This window comes from Argopecten irradians, chromosome 3 (assembly GCF_041381155.1).
Source record: "Argopecten irradians isolate NY chromosome 3, Ai_NY, whole genome shotgun sequence".
Taxonomy (NCBI): Eukaryota; Metazoa; Mollusca; class Bivalvia; order Pectinida; family Pectinidae; genus Argopecten; species Argopecten irradians.
In genome coordinates, this window is record NC_091136.1 from 56,302,383 (window position 1) to 56,329,780 (window position 27,398).

Sequence of the window (27,398 nt, forward strand, 5' to 3'; positions counted from 1 at the left end):
TTGTAAGTAGTTATTTCCAATAAAACCTGAAAACTTGTATTTCACTGATATTTTGAATTTGTAAGTAGTTATTCCCAATAACACCTGAAAACTTGTATTTCACTGATATTTTGAATTTGTAAGTAGTTATTTCCAATAACACCTGAAAACTTGTATTTCACTGATATTTTGAATTTGTAAGTAGTTATTTCCAATAACACCTGAAAACTTGTATTTCACTGATATTTTGAATTTGTAAGTAGTTATATTTCCAATAACACCTGAAAACTTGTATTTCACTGATATTTTGAATTTGTAAGTAGTTATTTCCAATAACACCTGAAAACTTGTATTTCACTGATATTTTGAATTTGTAAGTAGTTATTTCCAATAACACCTGAAAACTTGTATTTCACTGATATTTTGAATTTGTAAGTAGTTATTTCCAATAACACCTGAAAACTTGTATTTCACTGATATTTTGAATTTGTAAGTAGTTATTTCCAATAACACCTGAAAACTTGTATTTCACTGATATTTTGAATTTGTAAGTAGTTATTTCCAATAACACCTGAAAACTTGTATTTCACTGATATTTTGAATTTGTAAGTAGTTATTTCCAATAACACCTGAAAACTTGTATTTCACTGATATTTTGAATTTGTAAGTAGTTATTTCCAATAACACCTGAAAACTTGTATTTCACTGATATTTTGAATTTGTAAGTAGTTATATTTCCAATAACACCTGAAAACTTGTATTTCACTGATATTTTGAATTTGTAAGTAGTTATTTCCAATAACACCTGAAAACTTGTATTTCACTGATATTTTGAATTTGTAAGTAGTTATTTCCAATAACACCTGAAAACTTGTATTTCACTGATATTTTGAATTTGTATGTAGTTATTTCCAATAACACCTGAAAACTTGTATTTCACTGATATTTTGAATTTGTAAGTAGTTATTTCCAATAACACCTGAAAACTTGTATTTCACTGATATTTAGAATTTGTAAGTAGTTATTTCCAATAACACCTAAAAACTTGTATTTCACTGATATTTAGAATTTGTAAGTAGTTATTTCCAATAACACCTGAAAACTTGTATTTCACTGATATTTAGAATTTGTAAGTAGTTATTTCCAATAACACCTGAAAACTTGTATTTCATTGATATTTAGAATTTGTAAGTAGTTATTTCCAATAACACCTGAAAACTTGTATTTCACTGATATTTAGAATTTGTATGTAGTTATTTCCAATAACACCTGAAAACTTGTATTTCACTGATATTTTGAATTTGTAAGTAGTTATTTCCAATAACACCTGAACACCGGTATTTCGCTGATGTTTAGAATGTGTAAGTAAGTAGGTCCAAAAACACTTGAACAACGGTATTTCGCTGATATTTAGAATTTGTGGATGTAAGTGAAATAACAAGTATAGCGAAACTACCCCATTCATAAAAATGAACCGCTGTACAGTGATATACTTGAGTAATAATTCTGTCTTGTCCTCAGCTTTGTTTTGTTTCCTTATTATAGAACGATTCGGTAAAATGTATATCTAACACGTTTAGACTTCCGCAACATTTATCAAATATGCTATAAGTAGTGTTTCAGAATATGACTACCTCTGATGTCTTAAACTGAATTGGACAAGCTTTGTTGTTTGAAACAGAAAAGGACAAGTTTTGTTGTCTGAAACAGAATTGGACAAGTTTTGTTGTCTTAAATTATAAACAGGATAGGACAAGCTCTGTTGTCTTAAACATAATAGGACAAATTATGTTGTCTTAAACATAATAGGACTTGCTCTGATGTCTTAAACAGAATAGGACAAGCTTTATTGTCTTAAACAGAATAGGACAAGTTTTATTGTCTGAAACAGAATAGGACAAGTTTTGTTGTCTGAAACAGAATATGACTAGCTCTGATGTTTAAAACGGAATAGGACAAGTTTTGTTGTCTTAAACAGAATAGGACAAGCTTTATTGTCTCAAACAGAATTGGACAAGTTTTGTTGTCTTAAACAGAATAGGACAAGTTTTGTTGTCTTAAACAGAATAGGACAAGTTTTGTTGTCTTAAACAGAATAAGACAAATTATGTTGTCTCCTGATAAAGATGTTGGTCCTATCTTCCACGGTTTCAAAAGTGTCATTTTTACAATTACAGTAGCAAAACAAATGTCCACCAAAAAAATGTGGGAATGATATGTGTTTTAATCATCAAATCCGAGGATACACCATGGACCATACCGACAACTAACAAATGAAATAATGCAGCAACGGTATAACACTGACAATGCACTGCCGACCTTATAAATATCTATATAAACCACACATAAATACATGGTGTAGGCATATGATATGAACAGCCAATATGAACTTCCTGGTCAGTTCTCTTAAACACAAGGACTCTCTACCAACTCACCCAAAGAATCCGTTGGGGATCTGTCGATAATGGTACAATGCTGAAATCGTTGGATTCCGTTTTATATATGCATGAAGTTGGTGAAATATATGCAAAGAGCTTGTGTAAGTGCACTTAGAGGGACATTAATGAAGAATTTAATTGCCTTCTTGGAGGATTTATGGCCCTATAATTCTCCAAGGATTGGAGACAAACTAGATACAATTTATATAATTTAAACGTGAAGTCTTCCTACCACTCCAACATGAAATAAAATGTTAGTACGTATAAATAGGGTCTTACATGAGGGTCATTTCATATGAGATGTTATAAAACGAGTCTAAGAAGTTTTTATTTTTGCGAGCCTTCGCGAGCAAAAATTAAAACTTCGAGACGAGTTTCATATGAGATGTTATGAAACTCGTCTCGAAGTTTTAATTAAATCCTCGTAATCCTGAAGTCATTTTATTTGTCTGTCTGACGCCACAATGACTTTCCAGCAAATGAAAATCGCTTCAGGTCAATTTACACTAGTGACATATGCAAAAATATCAAAGGGGCGAAATCACCGGATATCAGGCGGTGATGAATACGTATTCTACAGGAAAAACATCCACTAGCAATGCTTATTGAAGACTACAGATTTACTTGTAAATATTAGTTACCATCCTTCAGCATCAGAGGTCCGCGCGTTAGGATTAATTTGTTTGCAATCCTTGGAGAATTATAGGACCATAAATCCCCCCAAGAAGGAAATTTAATGCTTATATTTCCGTTTTCTGTTATTTTTAAGCCAACCTGTAATGTACACTGTTATCGCTATTATCAAATCAAATTTCTCGCTGACCCCGTCAGTGGAGCCACTTCATGTGACGTCATAGTACCTCCGACGTCATTCGCGGTTAAAGATTTTCCGTCTTTGCATATTACAGAGTTAGCTCCCCTGCGGGTAGGAATCGATAGTTATGTCATTATTTTGTGAACAAATTTTATTTCAGAAAAATATGACATTATGCTCGCAAACAGTACATATCCGAAAGGGCAAATTACTCTGTAATATGCAAATACGGAATAAGTCCATGGAAATAAACATAAAATCATCAGTACACTTCAAACAGTTTAATGAATATGACCCATCTCTAGGATATTCAACATTTAAAACCATAACTACAAATACTTTTGCAAATGATATAGAACAATAGGGCTTCTTCATTCAGGTAGCATGCAAGTACGCACAAAAATGCGCATTGCGTCATTACGTCATGACTTCGTTCAGAACGACGTCACAATACATGTTAAACATACACTACACCAACGGGAGGTATAGGAGAATTATGATCTCATAAATTCCGTTTTGTTTGGTAGGTTTATATAATACCATTGAGTCAGTCCCGTGCAAATGGAATTATGAAGTGATAACTTCCTCTATATGCGCTACATCTCCTTATGACTATCATCATACAGGAACGGAATTTACTGCCTGGACAATGGGTACAATGGATTACAGATATGATAGCTAGTTAGGTAAATAACTGCAATCGAAATAGGAGGTTTTAGTACTTAATTATCCGGTTGATTTGCGTAATAAAATTTAGGCCAGAAGGTAAATTCTTGCACGCACGCGCATTCCAAAGAGTCGAAAGCAGACCCCGTCGCCTTATCGTAAGAAATATGTTAACATTCCCAACCGTTGATATTAATCAGTCTATTCTATTAAGAAAAGAAACTTTAAAATATATGTAGAAACTTAAACTTACATGTAGGAGTGTTCATTTCGTATGAGGTTCTATGAAACGAGTCTAAGAAGTTTTTATTTTTGCGAGCCTTGGAGAGCAAAAATTAAAACTTCGAGACGAGTTTCATATGAGATGTTATGAAACTCGTCTCGAAGTTTTAATTAAATCCTCGTAATCCTGAAGTCATTTTATTTGTCTGTCTGACGCCACAATGACTTTCCAGCAAATGAAAATCGCTCCAGGTCAATTTACACTAGTGACATATGCAAAAATATCAAAGGGGCGAAATCACCGGATATCAGGCGGTGATGAATACGTATTCTACAGGAAAAACATCCACTAGCAATGCTTATTGAAGACTACAGATTTACTTGTAAATATTAGTTACCATCCTTCAGCATCAGAGGTCCGTCAAATTTAAGATACTTTTTATACCATAACTACAAATACCTACTTAACAAAGAATTTCACGTCAAAATGTATTCCGAAAATCTAGCAGAGGCCGCCATTTTGTTCCGCCGTCATAGTAATCCTGACGTCACATCATTTTTTCTGACATCATTTTATTGTTTCTGTCTGACGTCACAATGACTTTCCAGCCAATGAAAATCGCTCCAGGTCATATTACACTAGTGTCATACGCAAACATATTACACGGGCAAAATCACTGGATATCAGGCGGATTATGTGATAAATTACCATTTCATTTGGTTTACAATACATTTTTTTACCTAATTCATTTTGTAGAATGGTATCATTTTGGTGCCTTTGGTAGCATCGAATGATTCGTTTTTCTTAGGTTAAACAAATCTAAAAAAAATGTTAGAATCCATTTCAAATAATGTCCGCAAAAACCTTGTCTAAAAGATTTTCAAGTAAATATATATAACGGACCAATATGCCACGATCACTTTTGTCCGTAAATTAACATTTTTCCTCTTTATTATAATGACACCAAGAATAGAATAAAGAAATGAGTCTATATCTTATTTTCTTTGTTCGCATAAAAACAAACACTTTCGCTGCATATATGTGTTCCGTTGACGAAAATTTGTAATAACTAACAAGGAGAAGTAACAATTTCTCTTTTCGTGCTGTTTTAGAAAGGAATTGTGAGAAGTTCTACAAGCCGATTTTACAATTTCAGATCGAATAAGTCCCTGGATGTACAGAACTTTATCGGGTACACCAAAAGTGTATGATTTGCGAAAAAAAACAACAAAAAACCGATGCAAAATAAAATGATTTTCCTTCAGCATTGATGAATATGGTGTACTCTTTGAACAAAATAATTTAATAGTTCGTGTTCTTGTCCACAAAGTTCTATTGAATAGATATTGTACATATGTAAACATGGATCACTCGTCCGGGATGCTGGACGCCACATTGATCCACTCACCAAGGATAAGGTAAAAGAGAAGAGCAGTCGCGAAAATAATGACAGACATAAAGAGTAAGAAAAACAGTCTGTCTAAAGTGATAGAGAGCTCTCTCCAGGTTATGTTAGAGTTGTCGTTCGTTTCCACGAGTGTTAGCAAGGAACTAGTCGATGATGCAGAAGTAGACTCCAGTGGTATTTCCTCCTGTTTCTTATTTCTTTTTCTTGTATTGTTTTTGGCTAAGTCAGGTTGTTCAACTTCTGGTAATGTGACACTTTGCGGTTCTGGACTTGGTGATTCATTAGCAGGATGTATTCGTACATCATTGAACGGTACGCAGCAGCATTTGTCTTTATAACAAACAACACGCATTAACACTTTCAACGTAAGGTTCTTCAGCCATCTAGGCATAGGTTCGTCCTCGTCCGAGCGGAAGTAGATATTTAATACCAGTATGGTACACAGGACGCTCAGGGACCCCAGACTTAGGGTCAAGGCGAGGTACAGTGCTGCAAGGATAGCAAAGCGGAATGTCAAAGTTTGTCTTTAAATAGGAAACGTAGTTAAAGATTTACATTTTACAGCATTTTATTATTAGGTTCGTTTATTAAATAAACAGTTGTTTGCATTTAGATATGAAAAATTATATTTATAAACGACATTACAGACAAAATTTTACAGAGAATGTTCTAGACGACAATGTTGTATACTTTGTATCGGTATTTGCTGTGATTTAGTTATTAATGTTATACCTTAAGATACTTACACAGATAACAGATTGTGATAGACGTGCTGGGGATGTTTTCTGATATCAGTGTCAGGTAAACAGTGTAGGCCAGTAATATTGTCAGAGAGAATCCGACCTTCTCTCCAGAGTCAGCAGGCAGTTTGAACACCATAACGCTAAGGATCGCCATCAGAGCGACTGGGAACAGAGTGTTGAGGATGTGAAACATCGGACGTCTTCGGAGTTTTATCTGAAAATCCAGACCGGAGAAACTTTGGCCGCCACGAGCGATAGCTTCTGGAAGAATAGTTTCGGTAGAGACAAGTTGCCATTCTCCGTTTGTGGAATAAAAGGTCAAATCAAATGGATCATCCTTGAATATCAGCCTTATTTCCTTTTCGGTGTAGGCCCAGGCAGTGACAGTGACATTACACGACTGGATGTCCATGGGGTAATACCGAGTGTCTGCCTCACACGCTACCTTATAGATCCCGGCCGGGTTCCACGTGACAAGACCCTTGTTGTTAAACCGCATGGGGATGTTCTTGTCACTGATGATGGATACATCCTCTACTCTGGAAGACACGTCAGTATTGTATGTTTTTTTTTATCTTTCACGGTTTACTTACAAAGTAACTAGAGGATGCCCTCTACGACAGTAACATTGAATACAGATAAACATAAAAATTGGCTTGTTAAATTTCGCGGGTGCAATTTTTCGTTTTACTGTTTGGAACTTATTTTCGCTAATTTTCTTTATAACCTTTGAAAACGTCATTCATACGACATGCTGTGATATATAAAATCCTGATTTTGATCATTTGAGGTATCACATTTCGCGAATACTTCTTTAACCTTATGCTCGAGAATGAAATAAGATTAATACAACTCACGAGTTTTCGATAAGCAGTGGAGGTCTCCAGACGTAAGCTTCCGTGCTGAACAGGAAGCGGATGTTGTCATAGGTCGAGTCCGAACTCCAGTTCAGTCTATCGTCTTCCCAGTACTGATAAGAACACATGTCATTGGGTATAATATTTTCTTATGTTAAATGTATGTGCTACGGGAATAGTTGTTTGACACCAATTTATGTATTCAGCCATGTGCCGTTTAACTGGTTATTTTCACGGGGATATTTTGGCGGTTTCGAGGCACATTACAATTATAGCAAAACTTTAATCCGCGATATATTCATAAATGGTTGAATCATCTATACTCATAACCAGATCGAAAATTTTTAAAACGGATGAAATATCATTTTCAAGTTTTAGATAAAATCGCGAAAAAATAGACTCGCTAAACGGTATTCAACTACTAACACAATAATGATAAAATAATCGGCTACACGGTATTCAACTAGTAACACGATAATAATAAAACAACCGGCCACACGGTATTCAAATAGTAACACGGTAATGATTTACAACCGGCTAAAACGGCATTCCACTAGTAACACGATCATGATAAAACAACCGACTACACGGTATTCAACTAGTAACACGGTAATGATAAACAACCGGCTACACAGTATTCAACTAGTAACACGATAATAATAAAATAACCGGCTACACGGTATTCAGCTAGTAACACGTTAATGATAAAACAACCGGCTACACGGTATTCAGTTAGTAACACGATAATGATAAAACAACCGTCTACACGGATTTAACTAGCAACACGATAATGATAAAACATCCGGCTACACAGTATTCAACTAGTAACACGATAATAATAAAATAACCGGCTACACGGTACTCAGCTAGTAACACGTTAATGATAAAACAACCGGCTACACGGTATTCAGCTAGTAACACGGTAATGATAAAACAACCGTCTACACGGATTCAACTAGTAACACGATTATGATAAAACAACAGGCCACATTTTTTCAACTAGTAACAAGATAATGATAAAATAACCTGCCACACGGTTTTCAACTAGTAACAAGATAATGATAAAATAACCTGCCACACGGTATTCAACTAGTAACAAGAAAATGATAAAATAACCGGCTACACGGTATTCAAATAGTAACACAGTGATGATAAAACAACCGGCTACACGGTTTTCAACTAGTAACACGATAACGATAAAATAACCGGCTACACGGTAATCAACTAGTAACACGGTAATATAAAATAACCGGCTACACGGTATTCAGCTAGTAACACGGTAATGATAAAACAACCGCCTACACGGATTCAACTACTTACATAATAATGATAAAATAATCGGCTACACGGTATTCAGCTAGTAACACGGTAATGATAAAGCAACCGGCTAAACGGTATTCAGCTAGTAACAAGATAATGATAAAATAATCGGCTACACGGTATTCAGCTAGTAACACGGTAATGATAAAACAACCGGCTACACGGTTTTCAACTAGTAACACGATAACGATAAAATAACCGGCTACAAGGTAATCAACTAGTAACACGGTGATATTAAATAATCGGCTGCATGGTATTCAACTAGTAACACGATAATGATAAAACAATCGGCTACACTGATTAAACTAGTAACAAGATACTGATAAAATAATCGTCTACACGGTATTCAGGTAGTAAAACGGTTAAGATAAAACAACCGCCTACACGGTATTCAACTAGTAACACGATAATGATAAAACAACCGGCCACACGGTATTCAACTAGTAACACGGTTATTATAAAACAACCGGCCACACGGTATTCAGCTAATAACACGGTAATGATAAAACAACCGGCTACACGGTATTCAACTAGTAACACGGTAATGATAAAACAACCGGCTACACGGTATTCAACTAGTGACACAGTTATTATAAAACAACCGGCCACACGGTATTCAACTAGTGACACCGTTAATTATAAAACAACCGGCCACACGGTATTCAGCTAATAACACGGTAATGATAAAACAACCGGCTACACGGTATTCAACTAGTAACACGATAATGATAAAACAACCGGCCACACGGTATTCAGCTAATAACACGGTAATGATAAAACAACCGGCTACACGGTATTCAACTAGTAACACGATAATGATAAAACAACCGGCTACACGGTATTCAGCTAATAACACGGTAATGATAAAACAACCGGCTACACGGTATTCAACTAGTAACACGAAAATGATAAAACAACCGGCCACACGGTAATCAACTAGTAACACGGTTATTATAAAACAATCAGCTACACGGTATTCAGCTAGTAACACGGTTATTATAAAATAATCGGCTACACAGTATTCAACTAGTAACACGATAATGATAAAATAATCGGCTACACGGTATTCAGCTAGTAACACGGTAATGATAAAACAACCGGCTACACGGTATTCAACTAGTAACAAGATAATGATAAAACAGCCGGCCACACGGTGTCCAACTAGTGACACGGTGTCCAACTAGTAACACGATAATGATAAAATAATCAGCTACACGGTATTCAGCTAGTAAAACGGTAATGATAAAACAACCGGCTACACGGTATTCAGCTAGTAACACGGTAATGATAAAACAACCGGCTACACGGTATTCAACTAGTAACAAGATAATGATAAAACAGCCGGCCACACGGTGTCCAACTAGTAACACGATAATGATAAAATAACCGGCTACACGGTATTCAGCTAGTAACACGATAATGATAAAACAACCGGCTACATGATATTCAGCTAGTAACACGGTAATGATAAAACAACCGGCTACACGGTATACAACTAGAAACCCGATAATGATAAAACAACCAGCCACACGGTATTCAGCTAGTAACACGGTTATGATAAAACAACCGGCCACACGTCATTCAGCTAGTAACACGGTAATGATAAAACAACCGGCTACACGGTTTTCTGCTAGTAACACGATAATCATAAAATAACCGGCTACACGAAATTGAACTAGTAACACGGTAATGTTAAACAACCGGCTACACAGTATCCAACTAGTCAAACGATAATCATAAAATAACCGGCTACACGAAATTCAACTGGTAACACGATAATTTTAAAACAACCGGCTAAAACGGTATTCAACTAGTAACACAGTTATGATAAAAAAACGGCTACACGGTATTCAACTAGTAATAAGATAATGATGAAATAACCGGCAACACGGTATTCAACATGTTACAAGGTTATGATAAAATAACGGTATTCAGCTAGTAACACGATAATGATAAAATAATCGGCTACACGGTATTCAGCTAGTAACACGATAATGATAAAATAATCGGCTACACGGTATTCAGCTAGTAACACGGTAATGATAAAATAATCGGCTACACGGTATTCAGCTAGTAACACGGTAATGATAAAATAATCGGCTACACGGTATTCAGCTAGTAACACGGTAATGATAAAACAACCGGCTACACGGTATTCAACCAGTAACAAGGTAATGATAAAATAACCGGCTACACGGTATTCAACTAGTAACACGGTAATGTTAAACAACCGGCTACACAGTATTCAACTAGTCAAACGATAATCATAAAATAACCGGCTACACGAAATTCAACTGGTAACACGGTAATGATAAAACAACCGGCTAAAACGGTATTCAACTAGTAACACGATAATTTTAAAACAACCGGCCATACGGTGTTCAACTAGTAACACGGTTATGATAAAAAAAACGGCTACACGGTATTCAACTAGTAATAAGATTATGATAAAATAACCGGCTACGCGGTATTCAACTAGTAACACGGTTATGATAAAATAATAATCGGCTACACGGTATTCAGCTAGTAACACGATAATGATAAAATAATCGGCTACACGGTATTCAACTAGTAACACGATAATGATAAAACAAACCGGCCACACGGTAAAACTCAGCTAGTAACACGGTATGATCAAGTTTTCAACTAGTAACCCGATAATGATAAAACAACCGGCTACACGGTATTCAGCTAGTAACACGTAATGATAAAACAACCGGCTACACGGTATTCAACTAGTAACACGGTAATGATAAAATAACCGGCTACACGGTATTCAGCTAGTAACACGGTAATGATAAAACAACCGGCTACACGGTATTCAACTAGTAACACGGTAATGATAAAACAACCGGCTACACGGTATTCAACTAGTAACACGATAATGTTAAAACAACCGGCCACACGGTGTTCAACTAGTAACACGATAATGATAAAATAACCGGCTACACGGTATTCAACTAGTAACACGATAATGATAAAATAACCGGCTACACGGTATTCAACAAGTAACACGGTTATGATAAAATAATAATCGGCTACACGGTATTCAGCTAGTAACACGGTAATGATAAAACAACCGTCTACACGGTAATATTACACGGTATTCAACTAGTAACACGGTAATGATAAAATAACCGGCTACACGGTATTCAGCTAGTAACACGGTAATGATAAAACAACCGGCTACACGGTATTCAGCTAGTAACACGGTAATGATAAAACAACCGGCTACACGGTATTCAACTATAACACGGTATATAAAACAACGGCTACACGGTATTCAACTAGTAACACGATAATGATAAAAAAACCGGCTACACGGTATTCAGCTAGTAAACACGGTAATGATAAAACAACCGGCTACACGGTATTCAACTAGTAACACGATAATGATAAAACAACCGGCCACACGGTATTCACTAGTAACACGGTAATGATAAAACAACCGGCTACACGGTATTCACTAGTTCACGATAATGTAAAACAACCGGTACACGGTATGATAATAACACGGTAAATAAAACAACCGGCTACACGGTATTCAACTAGTAACACGATAATGATAAAAAACCGGCTACACGGTATTCAGCTATAACACGGTAATGATAAAACATACGCTACACGGTATTCAACTAGTAACACGATAATGATAAAACAACCGGCTACACGGTATTCAACTAATAACACGGTAATGATAAAACAACCGGCTACACGGTATTCAACTAGTAACACGATAATGATAAAATAACCGGCTACACGGTATTCAACTAGTAACACGATAATGATAAAACAACCGGCTACACGGTATTCAACTAGTAACACGGTAATGATAAAACAACCGGCTACACGGTATTCAGCTAGTAACACGGTAATGATAAAACAACCGGCTACACGGTATTCAACTAGTAACACGATAATGATAAAATAACCGGCTACACGGTATTCAGCTAGTAACACGGTTATGATAAAACAACCGGCTACACGGTATTCAACTAGTAACACGATAATGATAAAATAACCGGCTACACGGTATTCAGCTAGTAACACGGTAATGATAAAATAACCGGCTACACGGTATTCAGCTAGTAACACGGTAATGATAAAACAACCGGCTACACGGTATTCAACTAGTAACACGATAATGATAAAACAACCGGCTACACGGTATTCAACTAGTAACACGGTAATGATAAAACAACCGGCTACACGGTATTCAACTAGTAACACGATAATGATAAAATAACCGGCTACACGGTATTCAACTAGTAACACGATAATGATAAAACAACCGGCCACACGGTATTCAACTAGTAACACGATAATGATAAAATAACCGGCTACACGGTATTCAACTAGTAACACGGTTATGATAAAATAACCGGCTACACGGTATTCAACTAGTAACACGATAATGATAAAATAACCGGCTACACGGTATTCAACTAGTAACACGATAATGATAAAATAACCGGCTACACGGTATTCAGCTAGTAACACGATAATGATAAAATAACCGGCTACACGGTATTCAGCTAGTAACACGATAATGATAAAATAACCGGCCACAAGATATTCAGCCAGTAACACGGTAATGATAAAACAACCGGCTACACGGTATTGAACTAGTAACACGGTAATGATAAAATAACCGGCTACACGGTATTCAGCTAGTAACACGGTAATGATAAAACATTCGGCTACATTGTATTCTACTAGTAACACGGTAATGATAAAACAACCGGCTACACGGTATTCAACTAGTAACACGATAATGATAAAACAACCGGCTACACGGTATTCAACTAGTAACACGATAATGATAAAACAACCGGCTACACGGTATTCAACTAGTAACACGGTAATGATAAAAAAACCGGCTACACGGTATTCAACTAGTAACACGATAATGATAAAATAACCGGCTACACGGTATTCAGCTAGTAACACGATAATGATAAAATAACCGGCTACACGGTATTCAACTAGTAACACGATAATGATAAAATAACCGGCTACACGGTATTCAACTAGTAACACGGTAATGATAAAAATAAATCGGCTACACGGTATTCACTAGTAACACGATAATGATAAAATAACCGGCTACACTGTATTCAGCTAGTAACACGATAATGATAAAATAACCGGCTACACGCGTATTCAGCTAAAGTAACACGGTAATGATAAAAATCGGCTACACGATAATGATAAAATAACCGGCTACACGGTATTCAGCTAGTAACACGGTAATGATAAAACAACCGGCTACACGGTATTCAACTAGAAACCCGATAATGATAAAACAACCGGCCACACGGTATTCAGCTAGTAACACGGTTATGATAAAACAACCGGCCACACGGTTTTCAACTAGTAACCCGATAATGATAAAACAACCGGCTAACACGGTATTCAACTAGTAACACGATAATGATAAAAACAACCGGCTACACGGATTCAACTAGTAACACGTAATGATAAAACAACCGGCTACACGGTATTTCAGCAAGTAACACGATAATGATAAAACAACCGGCCACACGGTGTTCAACTAGTAACACGATAATGATAAAATAACCGGCTACACGGTATTCAGCTAGTAACACGATAATGATAAAACAACCGGCTACACGGTATTCAACTAGTAACACGATAATGATAAAATAACCGGCTACACGGTATTCAGCTAGTAACACGATAATGATAAAATAACCGGCTACACGGTATTCAGCTAGTAACACGATAATGATAAAACAACCGGCTACACGGTATTCAACTAGTAACACGGTAATGATAAAATAACCGGCTACACGGTATTCAGCTAGTAACACGATAATGATAAAATAACCGGCTACACGGTAACTTAAACTAGAAACCCGATAATGATAAAACAACCGGCTACACGGTATTCAGCTAATAACACGTTAATGATAAAACAACCGCTACACGGTATTCAACTAGTAACACGATAATGATAAAACAACCGGCTACACGGTATTCAACTAGTAACACGGTAATGATAAAACAACCGGCTACACGGTATTCAACTAGTAACACGATAATGATAAAATAACCGGCTACACGGTATTCAACTAGTAACACGGTTATGATAAAATAATAATCGGCTACACGGTATTCAGCTAGTAACACGATAATGATAAAATAACCGGCTACACGGTATTCAGCTAGTAACACGGTAATGATAAAACAACCGGCTACACGGTATTCAACTAGTAACCCGATAATGATAAAACAACCGGCCACACGGTATTCAGCTAGTAACACGGTTATGATAAAACAACCGGCCACACGGTATTCAACTAGTAACACGATAATGATAAAACAACCGGCCACACGGTATTCAGCTAGTAACACGTAATGATAAAACAACCGGCTACACGGTATTCAACTAGTAACACGATAATGATAAAACAACCGGCTACACGGTATTCACTAGTAACACGGTAATATAAAATAACCGGCTACACGGTATTCAACTAGTAACACGATAATGATAAAACAACCGGCTACACGGTATTCAGCTATAACACGGATAATGATAAAATAACCCGTACACGGTATTCAACTAGTAACACGGTAATGATAAAATAACCGGCTACACGGTATTCAACTAGTAACACGATAATGATAAAATAACCGGCTACACGGTATTCAACTAGTAACACGATAATGATAAAATAACCGGCTACACGGTATTCAGCTAGTAACACGATAATGATAAAATAACCCGGCTACACGGTATTCAGCTAGTAACACGATAATGATAAAATAACCGGCTACACGGTATCACTAGTAAACGATAAAACAACCGGCTACACGGTATTGAACTAGTAACACGGTAATGATAAAATAACCGGCTACACGGTATTCAGCTAGTAACACGGTAATGATAAAACATTCGGCTACATTGTATTCTACTAGTAACACGGTAATGATAAAACAACCGGCTAAAACGGTATTCAACAAGTAACACGATAATGTTAAAACAACCGGCCACACGGTGTTCAACTAGTAACACGATAATGATAAAATAACCGGCTACACGGTATTCAGCTAGTAACACGATAATGTTAAAACAGCCGGCCACACGGTGTTCAGCTAGTAACACGATAATGATAAAATAACCGGCTATACGGTATTCAACAAGTAACACGGTTATGATAAAATTATAATCGGCTATACAGTATTCAACTAGTAACACGACAATGGTAAAATAACCGGCTACACGGTATTCAGCTAGTAACACGATAATGATAAAATAATCGGCTTCAGGATATTCAGCTAGTAACACGATAATGATAAAATAACCGGCCACAAGATATTCAGCTAGTAACACGGTAATGATAAAACAACCGGCTAAAACGGTGTTCAACTAGTAACACGATAATGATAAAATAACCGGCTACACGGTATTCAGCTAGTAACACGGTTATGATAAAACAACCGGCCACAAGGTTTTCAAGTAGTAACCCGATAATGATAAAACAACCGGCTACACGGTATTCAACTAGTAACAAGATAATGATAAAACAACCGGCCACACGGTGTTCAACTAGTAACCCGATAATGGTAAAATAACCGGCTACACGGTATTCAGCTAGTAACACGGTTATGATAAAATAATAATCCGGCTACACGGTATTCAGCTCGTAACACGATAATGATAAAAAAAATAAAAAAAAAAAACGGCTACACGGTATTCAGCTAATAACACGATAATGATAAAATAACCGGCTATACGGTATTGAACAAGTAACACGGTTATGATAAAATTATAATCGGCTAAACGGTATTCAACTAGTAATACGATAATGATAAAATAACCGGCTTCACGGTATTCAGCTAGTAACACGATAATGATAAAATAACCGGCCACAAGGTATTCAACTAGTAACACGGTAATGATAAAATAACCGGCTACACGGTATTCAGCTAGTAACACGATAATGATAAATCACGGCGTGTCTTTCCTTTAACAAAAATTAATTAATCAAGAGTATTGGTCGCATGGTGTCCGAGAGAAATACCTGGCATAATAACATTTTATTATATATATTGACGATATTTCGAAAAAATGTAAATACTGGTTGTAAGAGTTGTAAGTTTTGATAAGTTAATTAAGAATTAAAATATACTATTAAAAAAGACACAAATATTTAGCGTACCTTATAAAAGGTACCACAAAGACAACACAATCCGATCGTCGTCAGATTGACGGAAGTAAAATAGTGTTTCATCAGAGTAGTTATACTTACAAACGTAAAGAATCCCGTTAATGACAACGTCTGGTCCCGGATGTCCTAAAACATGTATTTACTACGTTAGTATAAGGAACATCTTTGTAAATATTTAATTACGGCTACGCGTAAAGAATCACTATTTTCTCAACATTCAGAACAAGATAAAATCAACATAAACAATCCACTCAAAACTTCTTTATAGTGCCCTGATCATGACAATTGTCACCATTGATGACGTGACATATAAAGTTTTTATTTTTAAAATTAACGACGTTAATATATGTTTTTATTACATTTCCGTTTTACGTTGAACAAACAAGCGATATACTTCACCCCAGTGATATTTTCACTCGCTTTTGACCAATCGGAATGCAGCATTGACAGTGAAATTATCAATTTGATTGTTACCTCATTAGTTTGTACGCGATTTTTTTCTGTGTAGAAATATAACGTTATGATCACAAAAATACGACGTAACAATCGCACGGGCAAATAACTATGTAAAATACAATAGCGGAATAACTAGTAGTGGCGGTCTTCTGTAAATGGAAGCGAGAAAAATGTAAATAGAATATTCCTTGTTTCTTGATGAATACCAGTAACATTTCATCTCATGAGGTGGAAACTTTGGTGTTTTTCACTCGTGGAAAGCACTCGTGAAAATACCATAGTTTCCACCTCACTCATTGAAATATAACTGGTATATACCATGAAACAAGTAACATCTTTTATATCTTGGATAAATCCTGTTCAATAATAAGACGGACGACTTTCCTTACCAGGTCATTGATGGTGAGAAGGCTGAGAGAAACCTGTACGACGACCCTCTCTGCCGGACGCTGCAGCACCTGATAGCCATTGGTGGTAAAGAGTTCCGTCCTGAGGGCCTCCTCTAGGGCGCGGCTGTACGGTGACGGACCCGCGGGAGGTGGGGCTGCCACGTGTGTTACTACACACGCTAATACCAGTCCTACGATATCATTTAATATGTCTATTACAACGTTTTGTCAATTAAATATTTCATGACTAATTCATTAAAAAAATAAAGATTATGAAATCACGTTCATAACTCATTATAGATGATTGAAAAGTGTGACCATACATTTACAAATGTTACATGTTTTATAATGTAAAAAATGTTTAATTTCGTTTTTATGTTTATGCAACATTTGTAAAATGTTTTATTTTGAACGTTTTATTTTTATTGTGATTTACTTCAAAACGTTAATTTTTTTTAATAAATTTTGGTATAGATCATCATACATAGAATGTGTTCTGGTATGCAAGACATATTATTCATAAACAATATAAGTTGCATAATTTTAGTGGATGTCAGAGAATTGTCAATTAACCCTGTTATTCTCTGTATCTGACAGAAAAATATCAAATCATCACTAGTTGGAGTAAAAACAGATAGATGATATGGTAATATGTAAACGCGATAAACTAGGCTATTATTTAACAATTTTCTTCAAGAATCACGATAACATATTATCTGACTATCGATATACAATGCATATTGTATGATTAATATTAAATCTGATAACACTAATTACTTACATCATAGTACCTCTTTTTTTATTATCTCACCTGCTAGTGAGACAAGTTATGTTTCCCTATAATTAACTGGAGTTAATTAGTGGGTAGTTATCAATTTAATCTATCTGGGTGGGTGACAGATCACCAGTACACCTACATGTACACCTAGTATAAATTCTGGCGGACCTGCAGTTTATGATACAGGCCTGTGAGGGGTTTGTCAAGGCTCGCCTGAAAGCAATATAAAATCACCAGGTCCGTCTTTTATTCATAAACGAACAACTAGGTCCAACCAGTCAAACCGCATAATCGAAAACGGCCCAGTACTGCTAGACGATACATCTTATACACACCCTGACGCGCACCAATATATTATACACACGTGATAATACAGTCACCAAAATATCATCTCGAAATGTCGGCCAATATGCGTTTTTTATGTTCTCCACAATACATGGAATTACTGTAAACGTCCTTATTTTGGTACGGTCAAATTCTAACGTAAAATTGATTTGGAAATGCTATGATGAGTATACAATACATTTTGTATACAGGATGCAATTAGAAATAATATTTTAGCGCAACAGTGCTTGTGTCGAAAGCACTAAAATGTAGGTTTACAATATATCAACCACAGAAACAGTGAAATACGTGTATCAATTCATATAATCTTTTAATCGCTATGATATAATTCGCGAATGTGATATTTCATTATGGTAAGCCATGAGATCATTTACCCATGTTTTAAAAAAATGTTTCGAGTTACTACGATGGCCGACAAGAGCCTGGCAAAAAGATATGAAAAAACTGTAACGCTTTTTATCATGGTACAGTTTTTTCACATGTTTGTGTACCATGAATGGTACAAAAACATAAGAAAGCATGGTACACAAAGATGTGAAAGCAGTATTTATGTGAGCAGTCACTTTTATATCTTTCTGTAACAAAACAGCGGCCGAAAACAGCCATGGTACAGAAACATGTAAAAGGCGAGAGACTCAAAGGTTACTGAGTTTGACAAATGACTTCCCGATAAAGTTGTCAACAGTTAGATTGTATACAGCTTCACGGGAAAATACCATAAAACAATTAAACAAATACTTTAATATCTATATAATAGGAATGCCCACATCTTACAGGTTTTATTTAACAATCGTAGGCCCTAAGTTACACCCGAAAAATAGCAATATAGTTTTGTTTCTGTTTGTCCTCAGATGTGCTTAACGACATTTTACGCTTGTTGTGAAGCCCTTATCAAATCGCTGCTATTCGGGGTCAGCAGCTTTGGTCATGGTGTTTTTGATAACAACATTACAATGCTCCTTTCACATCTTTGTGTACCACGTAAATGAGCCAGGTCTTCATACTTGAAAGCTAGACTATGAAAGCTACTGGGTGGGGTTGTACCATGCTTTCACTTATAACAGGGGGGTGGCGGGTGCCGGATTCTTTTCCGATAGCCTCCGGCTTTCGGGGGTTGAGGGATCGCAAGTTGAAAATGTTTTTGTACCACCGATGGTACAGAAAGATGTGAAAGGTACATGAAAATCGATTAGCTTTCACATGCACTCCTTTTATGTACCACGCTTTCACATCTTTTTGTACCACGTCAGTTCTGGTACAAACAAACATGTGAAAAGAAATTAGCTTTCACACATTTTTGCCGGCTCATTTCGGCTATTGGTACATAAACATTATATCCCAGGTAACTCCGAGTCTTTAGGCTTTCGGAGGAATTGGACTCCCGTTTATATAAGCCCTTCATAATCCTTGGTAATAATAATACTATCTCAGAATACACTTGTCCAGAAAATCAATTTGTAATGTCTGAAACAGCACTTGATCGATGTGTGTTCAAAACACTATAAGACTTCCCTTTCTGTGTGTAAGCTGATGAGATAATCAGCTATGTCCTTCTCAGTCGGGCAGCTCACAAATTAACTTGTTGTCGATTACACCAAAGTGTCCACTTCCTCCACGCCAAGCTGTAAGCCTTGTTAGTATTTCCTGACCTCCACGACCCTGCGACCAGGTCCTGAGCTGCCCTTGATAGGCCCTTTATGCTTGAGGGATTGGCTGATACGAGACAGGCGGTCAGATGAAGCTTTCTGTAAAGTGGATGAGGACGACCATCATGAGGACATGTAACCACCTCAGACTGCACTGGTAGCCGGACCGGGCTGACTAATTAACATATCAAGCTAGATTAGGGAACTCCATGTTTGAGCAGTCCAATGTGGGACAATAATTATAGCCTCTGTTCAACCCTGTCGGACCATAATTTCCTGAAGAATTCTCCCAATCAAACAGAATGGAGGTAAAATTACTTAGGGCCTAATATGAAGTCCATGATATTGAAAAAGCATCTACAATATTCTGACCCCTGGGTCCAACAGTCCAGGATACATAACGACCTAAAGCTTACAATTGACCAGTGATGCAAAAAGATCAATGTCAGGTGACAAAATGAATTGTTGACAGACCCCTACCAAAATGGCCCGAACTCAGACTCCATTCTGGTTTGGCCTTGGAGATTCTCGAGATAAGTAATCAGTCGCTGAACGTTAGCCACCCCAGGGATATGTTCTGCAGATAAATAAATGTCTCTGTTCCAGCACACACAACACAGATCTCTCGAGAAAGGTAAAACAATGCACTCTGTTCTGGCCCCCCAAGTTATTGATGTAGTGATATAGCAGATGTGTTGTTCACTCTTAATAGCGACATGTACCTGTCTTAAATCTCGACAGAAGGTTTTGAAAGAGCTAATTGAATGGCCTTAAGCTCCAAAAAATTAATATGTCTACGGGCCTCAGCAGCCTTCCAGCCACCTGAAATCGTTTTCGTACCATGCTGATTGGTACATTCACAAACCGCACCCCAACCATCAAGAGATGCATCTGTAGTCAAGAACACAGTAGGCTTAACTGGGCGTATGGGCTTACCATTCATAGTTTTCAAATTCTCCTGCCACCACCTAACTTCTAAAATTACTCTCCTCTGAGAGTTGTGACGGGAGAATCATAATCATCCCCCGAATCATTGAGGGCTGAAACCTTATCAGATTCAAGAGATCTGTAGTAAAATGGGCCCAATAAACACTGCCCTGAAATGCTGAAGTCAGACTGCCAATAAGTGTGAAGCCAATTGGCCTAACCAGTGGGCTATTCCGCAGGCTTACAATATTTTGGCATTTATTCAAAATTTCACCACCTTATCTTCAGTGCATTAAAGACCCTTACAATTGTACAGAGATCCCTAAAATATGCCCCAAAATGACAGATCAACCTGGACTGGATTCAGACACAGGATTTTTCGAGTATTCACCTGAAAAACCTTACAGACTCTAAACGTAGATGTTAAGCTTAGAGTATCACGAAGATGGCACTTTTTCTATTTTCTTGTGCTCATAGTTAAGAGATGTCATCTGATAATATAAAAGGTGGTTAACTCCCCTGCTTCGCAAAGAGCTGTATACAGGCTTTCAGAAACCTTTGTGAACACTCGGGGGGCACTGGCGAGTCCAAATGGCAGGGAACAAAAACGATAAAGTTGGCCCTTCAAATAAATAATCAAATAATTTTCTATCTCCAGGAGAAATAGCAAGACTGAAATAAGCATCTTTTAGATCAACTGAGAGGTAAAAAAGTTCGCCCTGCCTGGATAGCTTTCTAAAATAGTCTCCAGTGTTTCTGTTTAAAGTGTTGATAAAGGACTGACTCATTGAGATAACGCAAGTAATGACGGGGCGATATTTACCGTTTTTCTTTTGCACAATGAAAATATTTGAAATGAACTCGCCCCACTCGTGTTCACAAAGCTCAATACACCTTTACTAAGCATGGCAGTCCACCTCATTGTCAATGGATAAGCTTCTCCTCATCAGAGAACTCTATGGGTTTAGGAACAGTAGACTGAATTGGAATCTCTGTAAATTCAATATGATAACCCTGAACTGTATCAAGGACCCACTGGTCAGGATGTTAACTTCTGCCAAACTGGCAGACAACGAGAATATTTTGCCGGAAGGAAGATTTTTTACTCATCTCTACTGGGTGGAAGCCTTGGCCTTGTCCTGACTCTGGTTGGGGAATGATTGTCGGCGACCCTCTCCTGTATCGCCCTCTCTGGCCCCTTCTGTTGTAATATCCCCGGCCGGACCACTGTTGACCCCCGACCGGACCACTGTCCGTTTTTTGATGCCGAATTGCGTCTGTACGTGGCCTTGTGTACCTCATCCAGGTCTTTAATACGTTTGGCTACATTGTCACCAAATAGTTCTGCCCCTATCGGCGTTTCAGAGTTACACAAGCTCTGTAAATGAGAGTGTTTAATGCCACTACGCAACATGAACCGTCTCTTGACTGACATTTCATAATGTAAATTGCAGAGGAGACTCACCGCATTGTTCAGCAGAACCTGTATTTCCTTCATATCCAGATCCTTGAGTCTTAACTTCTCGATCATGAACATAATTGGCGTTAAAGAGTGGGCCAGTAATTCCTGCAGATCCTGCATTAATCTGTCTCGTCCGTGGAACATGGGGTGAGACCATACCCCAAACTTCACTATTAGTTCTAAGCGGAAGCAAGCACTCGAGATTTTTAGGAATCTTGTACAGCTGTTTCAGCTCTGAAACATCAGCATTCGTACGAACTGCCGTAGTAATGTCCTCAGCAATTTTTTGGCTTTGACTGACACACCGCAGGCCCGAGTTTTTTCTTATCAAAAATGTCCGCCAATTGGAAGGTAAAATTCTCCTCAGGACAGTCCGCTGCCTCAGCGACTGACCCACACTCAGAATCAAAAAACGAAAAAGTTCGCTGAACGAACATTCTGACGTGCCGGAGCGTCAATCTCATGCTCCGAATAATCACTCTCCAAAACGAAAGCGGAAGTAGCATTACATGCGTTTCCGGACGACTGCGCCCTGCGCAAAGTCCCGCTGACCAATCGCAGCCGTAAGACTATTAATAGCAGTTAATACAGCTGACATATCGCTGTTCTCCACATTTTCAGCCTTTTTTGAACCCGTTTTACGCTCAGCGAGCTTCGGGATTTTGTAAAACGGATGAAAGTCTCCCGGTAGAGCCCTTCCGTTTTTGAGTCTTGCTACCTGCAGTCTTATTTCGAGTATTTTGAGCCGGCGGCTCGGTATCGTCCACCACATTGACGTTAGCAAAGACATGGGCACCCGCGGAGCCCTGTGGTGAAATATCCTCATCGAGGACATGGATATTATTGTCAGAAATTGACAATGAGTCGTCGTGGTCGGAGTCCATGACTAAAAGACCACAAGCAAAAAGGACGACAAACACACCTGAAACAAACAAACACAACGTAAACACCACGAAAAAAAATAGCATGCTACCGCAGTATCAAATAAGAACGAATAACAACTGGCTCGCGAGGCATAAAAAACCACAAACACTTACCAGTAACCCGAACTGGGAACACGTGTTGTCTGTCGTGCAGCTCAAAGCGAAAAGATGGGGTTTTCAGGAGATCCGCATGCAGGTAGACTGGCTCATTTACATATAAATAGTTTCTCTTTAAAACGAGGCAAGGTTAGTGCGCAGGAGCGGAAATGCTATCTCAACCCCCGAAAGCCGGAGGCTATCGGAAAAGAATTATTTTAGCACGTTCGCCGATACCATCAACCTCCTATTGGTTGATCCATGGTTTGAAAGTCTGACATATTTGTTGCACATTGTAATGCGAATATGTCAGTACATGTAACACTGCTAAATATTAAAAATAGTATTATGCATTTATTTGTAATGTTGCAGGATAAAAAGAATACTTGGTCAGTGTCTTAAAATATAAGCGTTATTTTGGCGAGGGTTAGGAAAGTTCTGTCCCGAGCCAAAACACCGCTTATATTCTAAGACTCTGACTTTGTATTCTTTATACATAACACACTCAGTATTACCTATGATACAAGCAATATAGGCGTAAAAAATATACAGTATGTATTTTGGTAATATTTTGACATGTATACTGATTCCAGTATAACTAAATACTATCACATGTGTGAGAGGTTCCATGTCTGACTCGCTGAGTGACAGTGTCAAGATAGTCAACCATCTGGTCCAACTATAGTCTGTAAACAATACTAAATGGTAGATCGCTTAAATTGTCATAGACAATAACTATGTTTGGCTTCATCATATCACACATACAGATCACACAGCCTACTACTAACCCCCATCAGATTATACGTTATATACTCAAACACTTTATGGATGATTGAACTCTACTTCTATCTTCTTTGTCTTATGACCATTTCTATATCTAAAGCTGTTCAACTATTTAAAGTCGATCAGTATATAGTGTTATCTAAAGAGAAAAATAGTTTGATACTAAAGAACCTATATGTTGCATACTGTTTTTGGTTATTTGATTTATCTATACAAGCATCAACCAAGAAGAAATCTGCGGTAGTTTTATCATTATGATTCATGTTATTTTAAGAATTTCCCTTCATAAAATATGGAACCCGAAGAGAAAACAATTATAATCATAGACAGAGCTAATTTTAATACAAAACTATTTGTCTGAAACAATCCGGTATGGTTTTTTTTAATCCTTAAAATGGTTCACTACTAAAAAGGACTATATGTGGTTTGGGCCTCTTTTGACCCCCCGAATGCGTCAAATTTTCAAACCTGTAATTTAGTGATTAATTTGTTGAATTTTAGATATCTAGTACATCCCTGATACAATAAGTATTATAGTTGGGTATTATTACAATTGTAAATATTATGGTAACCCTCCGAAATATGCACAAACTAAGCGTATGTGAATGTTTTTGTCATTTTTCGACAATTTTTAAAAAAAGTTTCATAGAGAATCATAGAGCATATTCTCAAACAAACTTTATACTTCTCCTGAACATGTATAGAAGGTTCCTTTATATTCTCAGTAAATATTAGTTTGTTCAGGATTGCGCTCTATTGTTGCTTAGAGAAAAACTGCCAAAAAAAGGCGGGAAATAGCCAATTTCCGACATTTGCTTAATTTATGCATATTTGTGGTACAAAAAGAAAACTACCATCTTATATAAAGCAGGGATGTACTAAATATTTCAACATCTTATTGATGCTCCACCGCTGACTAATTTTTATTTTCTCTATCAAAAACTGGAGCAGACGAATTAGAATTTTTCTTCAGTTACAAAAGTTACTTACTTTACAAAATTACCAAAATTTTCAAAAGGCTTCTATATATTGAAGATAATTAATTGCGTTCCAAAAAATTCCTTGACACTATGTCTTATATGTAATGAATCACTTATTGCGCATGCATATCACAAGCAAAATAAATTATTTTATGTTATTTTTGTGTTAATTAGACATATATATATACACGATTAAACACCAATTATTGTTAAAATGATGGGTATAATCTATACTCTGTCGACGGTGGAGCATCTTTAAATAAGAAATATCGATTCATAAAGATAACCGTAAAGTGACAATATTGAGATTACGTAATGTCCTGAAAAGAGCTGATTTCTAAAGATGTAGTTTATACATTATAATGCTAGTACAATTGAATCAAATAGAGATTTGGACCCGTTATCCAAATGGGTATATCATATATATAACCGTAATGTCGCAATATCGGGAAGACGTACCCTCCTGAATATAGCCAATCGAGAAGACATAAACTAAATCGACAGCCTTTTTGACATTTCATCATTAAGATTCTTATTAAGTTCAAACAGGTAAGCAATACTCCAGGGGATGTTTGAAAAAATGACAACTTAAAAGGCTAACTTAATTAAGTATTGTTTAAAAGTGTTGAAACTTCATTAAAGTTAATGGCTACAAAACTTTAATATGTATTGACTTAAAGTTACAGAACCATATATATATATATAAATTATTTATTATACATGTATGACTTTATAATGTATCCTCTTTATTCGACTGAAAACAAAGCTTAACACTTTTCAGCTTTGAGGGCCTTGTACGACAACATCATGGAGATATATTTAGAGAACTTATATAGTTTAAAATAGTCATTCCTTCAAAACTGAAATCGTGTTTATCATCACATACTAAGTGGGAGTAAGCATGGTGTTATAAAAATCAATACGAGGAATTCTTACCGAGAATGATACCTTGCTCTGTCCCAGCCATATCTGACGTAAACTGGCTCCTTCTACACACCAATATTCCGTACAAACAATGTAGGCAGTGGACTGGAATATATATAAAAGAAGTCGCACACAACTAGGATTATATCTAGATGGCGGCATACTTCATGAATTAAACTTTAAGACGCGGAATGACCTTCCGTATTTATTATTATCATTCAGAAATTATGCGACAATTTTATGCAATATTTCAAATAAGTTGTCTTGTAATACAAAACGAATATTTAGAGTATTGAATAGAAAGTAATATTACTGGGGTTTTTTTTCAAAAAAAAAAGAAGCAACCGTTCAAATAGCAATGAATTGAATCTAACCCCTTCCTACACATTTTGAAGAACAATATACGTTTTTTATCAAAACCCTAACGCTAATGAAACTTTCATGTTGCAGGTCAAAAGGGTCTTTAAAATACGGACCTAACATTCGTAATTTTTTTAGCAAATATATATTTATATATTTTTAATTTTTCGAAATGATAATATGACATATTTTTCATATGGTAAAATATTAAAAATGGTGACACTTTTTTTCGAAACTAGATTTTAACGATAAGGAAACCTCAACAAAGAGACCATCGATACAGTAAAGTACGTGTATAACGAACAGGTTTACAGTAAATTCGTAGTTATAACGGGTCCTTTATAACGTAGTATTTTTTCATTCTACGGCATGCAAGATGGTTGTTATGCGGTATGTGTATCACGAACCATACTTATAACGAAGCGATATTGTTGGTCCCTAGAGGTTCGCTATAACAGTGTTTTATTGAATACACATAAATATATATGACATAATTAGGTTATCAGAAATATAAAGCTTAAACCTGTTGCATAGATACATACACACATTTGTATAAAACGCCCAATCAATCAGATAACAAGTTAACACATATCAACTACCACTGATCAAGATGTTAATTGTAATGTCATAAACTGGCCACACAATGATTACAATCCACTATCATATTAGTTATCAGAGAAAGA

At 36.6% G+C, this 27,398-nt stretch overlaps 1 protein-coding gene across 1 annotated transcript; it reads right to left on the reverse strand.

Moving 5' to 3' along the window:
• Positions 1–3,505: 3,505 nt before the first annotated feature.
• Positions 3,506–26,457, reverse strand: LOC138319161 (acetylcholine receptor subunit beta-type unc-29-like). Its single transcript, XM_069262104.1, has 6 exons — positions 26,368–26,457; positions 17,492–17,682; positions 16,728–16,772; positions 7,129–7,241; positions 6,275–6,810; positions 3,506–6,017 (listed from the first exon to the last, which is right to left on the reverse strand). Exons 1-6 carry the CDS (start codon positions 26,396–26,398, stop codon positions 5,488–5,490), a joined length of 1,446 nt encoding a protein of 481 aa, XP_069118205.1. The 5' UTR covers positions 26,399–26,457; the 3' UTR covers positions 3,506–5,487.
• Between the last annotated feature and the right edge of the window lie 941 nt (positions 26,458–27,398).

Bases quoted from the DNA above. Each gene is read 5' to 3' on its own strand.
- LOC138319161 (XM_069262104.1), bottom strand. From the start codon at position 26,398: ATGGCTGGGACAGAGCAAGGTATCATTCTCG. The intron at 17,683-26,367 runs GTAAGAATTCCT...ATGATATCGTAG, and splicing joins AGAGCAAGGTATCATTCTCG to GACTGGTATTAGCGTGTGTA. The intron at 16,773-17,491 runs GTAAGGAAAGTC...TACATGTTTTAG, and splicing joins TTCTCACCATCAATGACCTG to GACATCCGGGACCAGACGTT.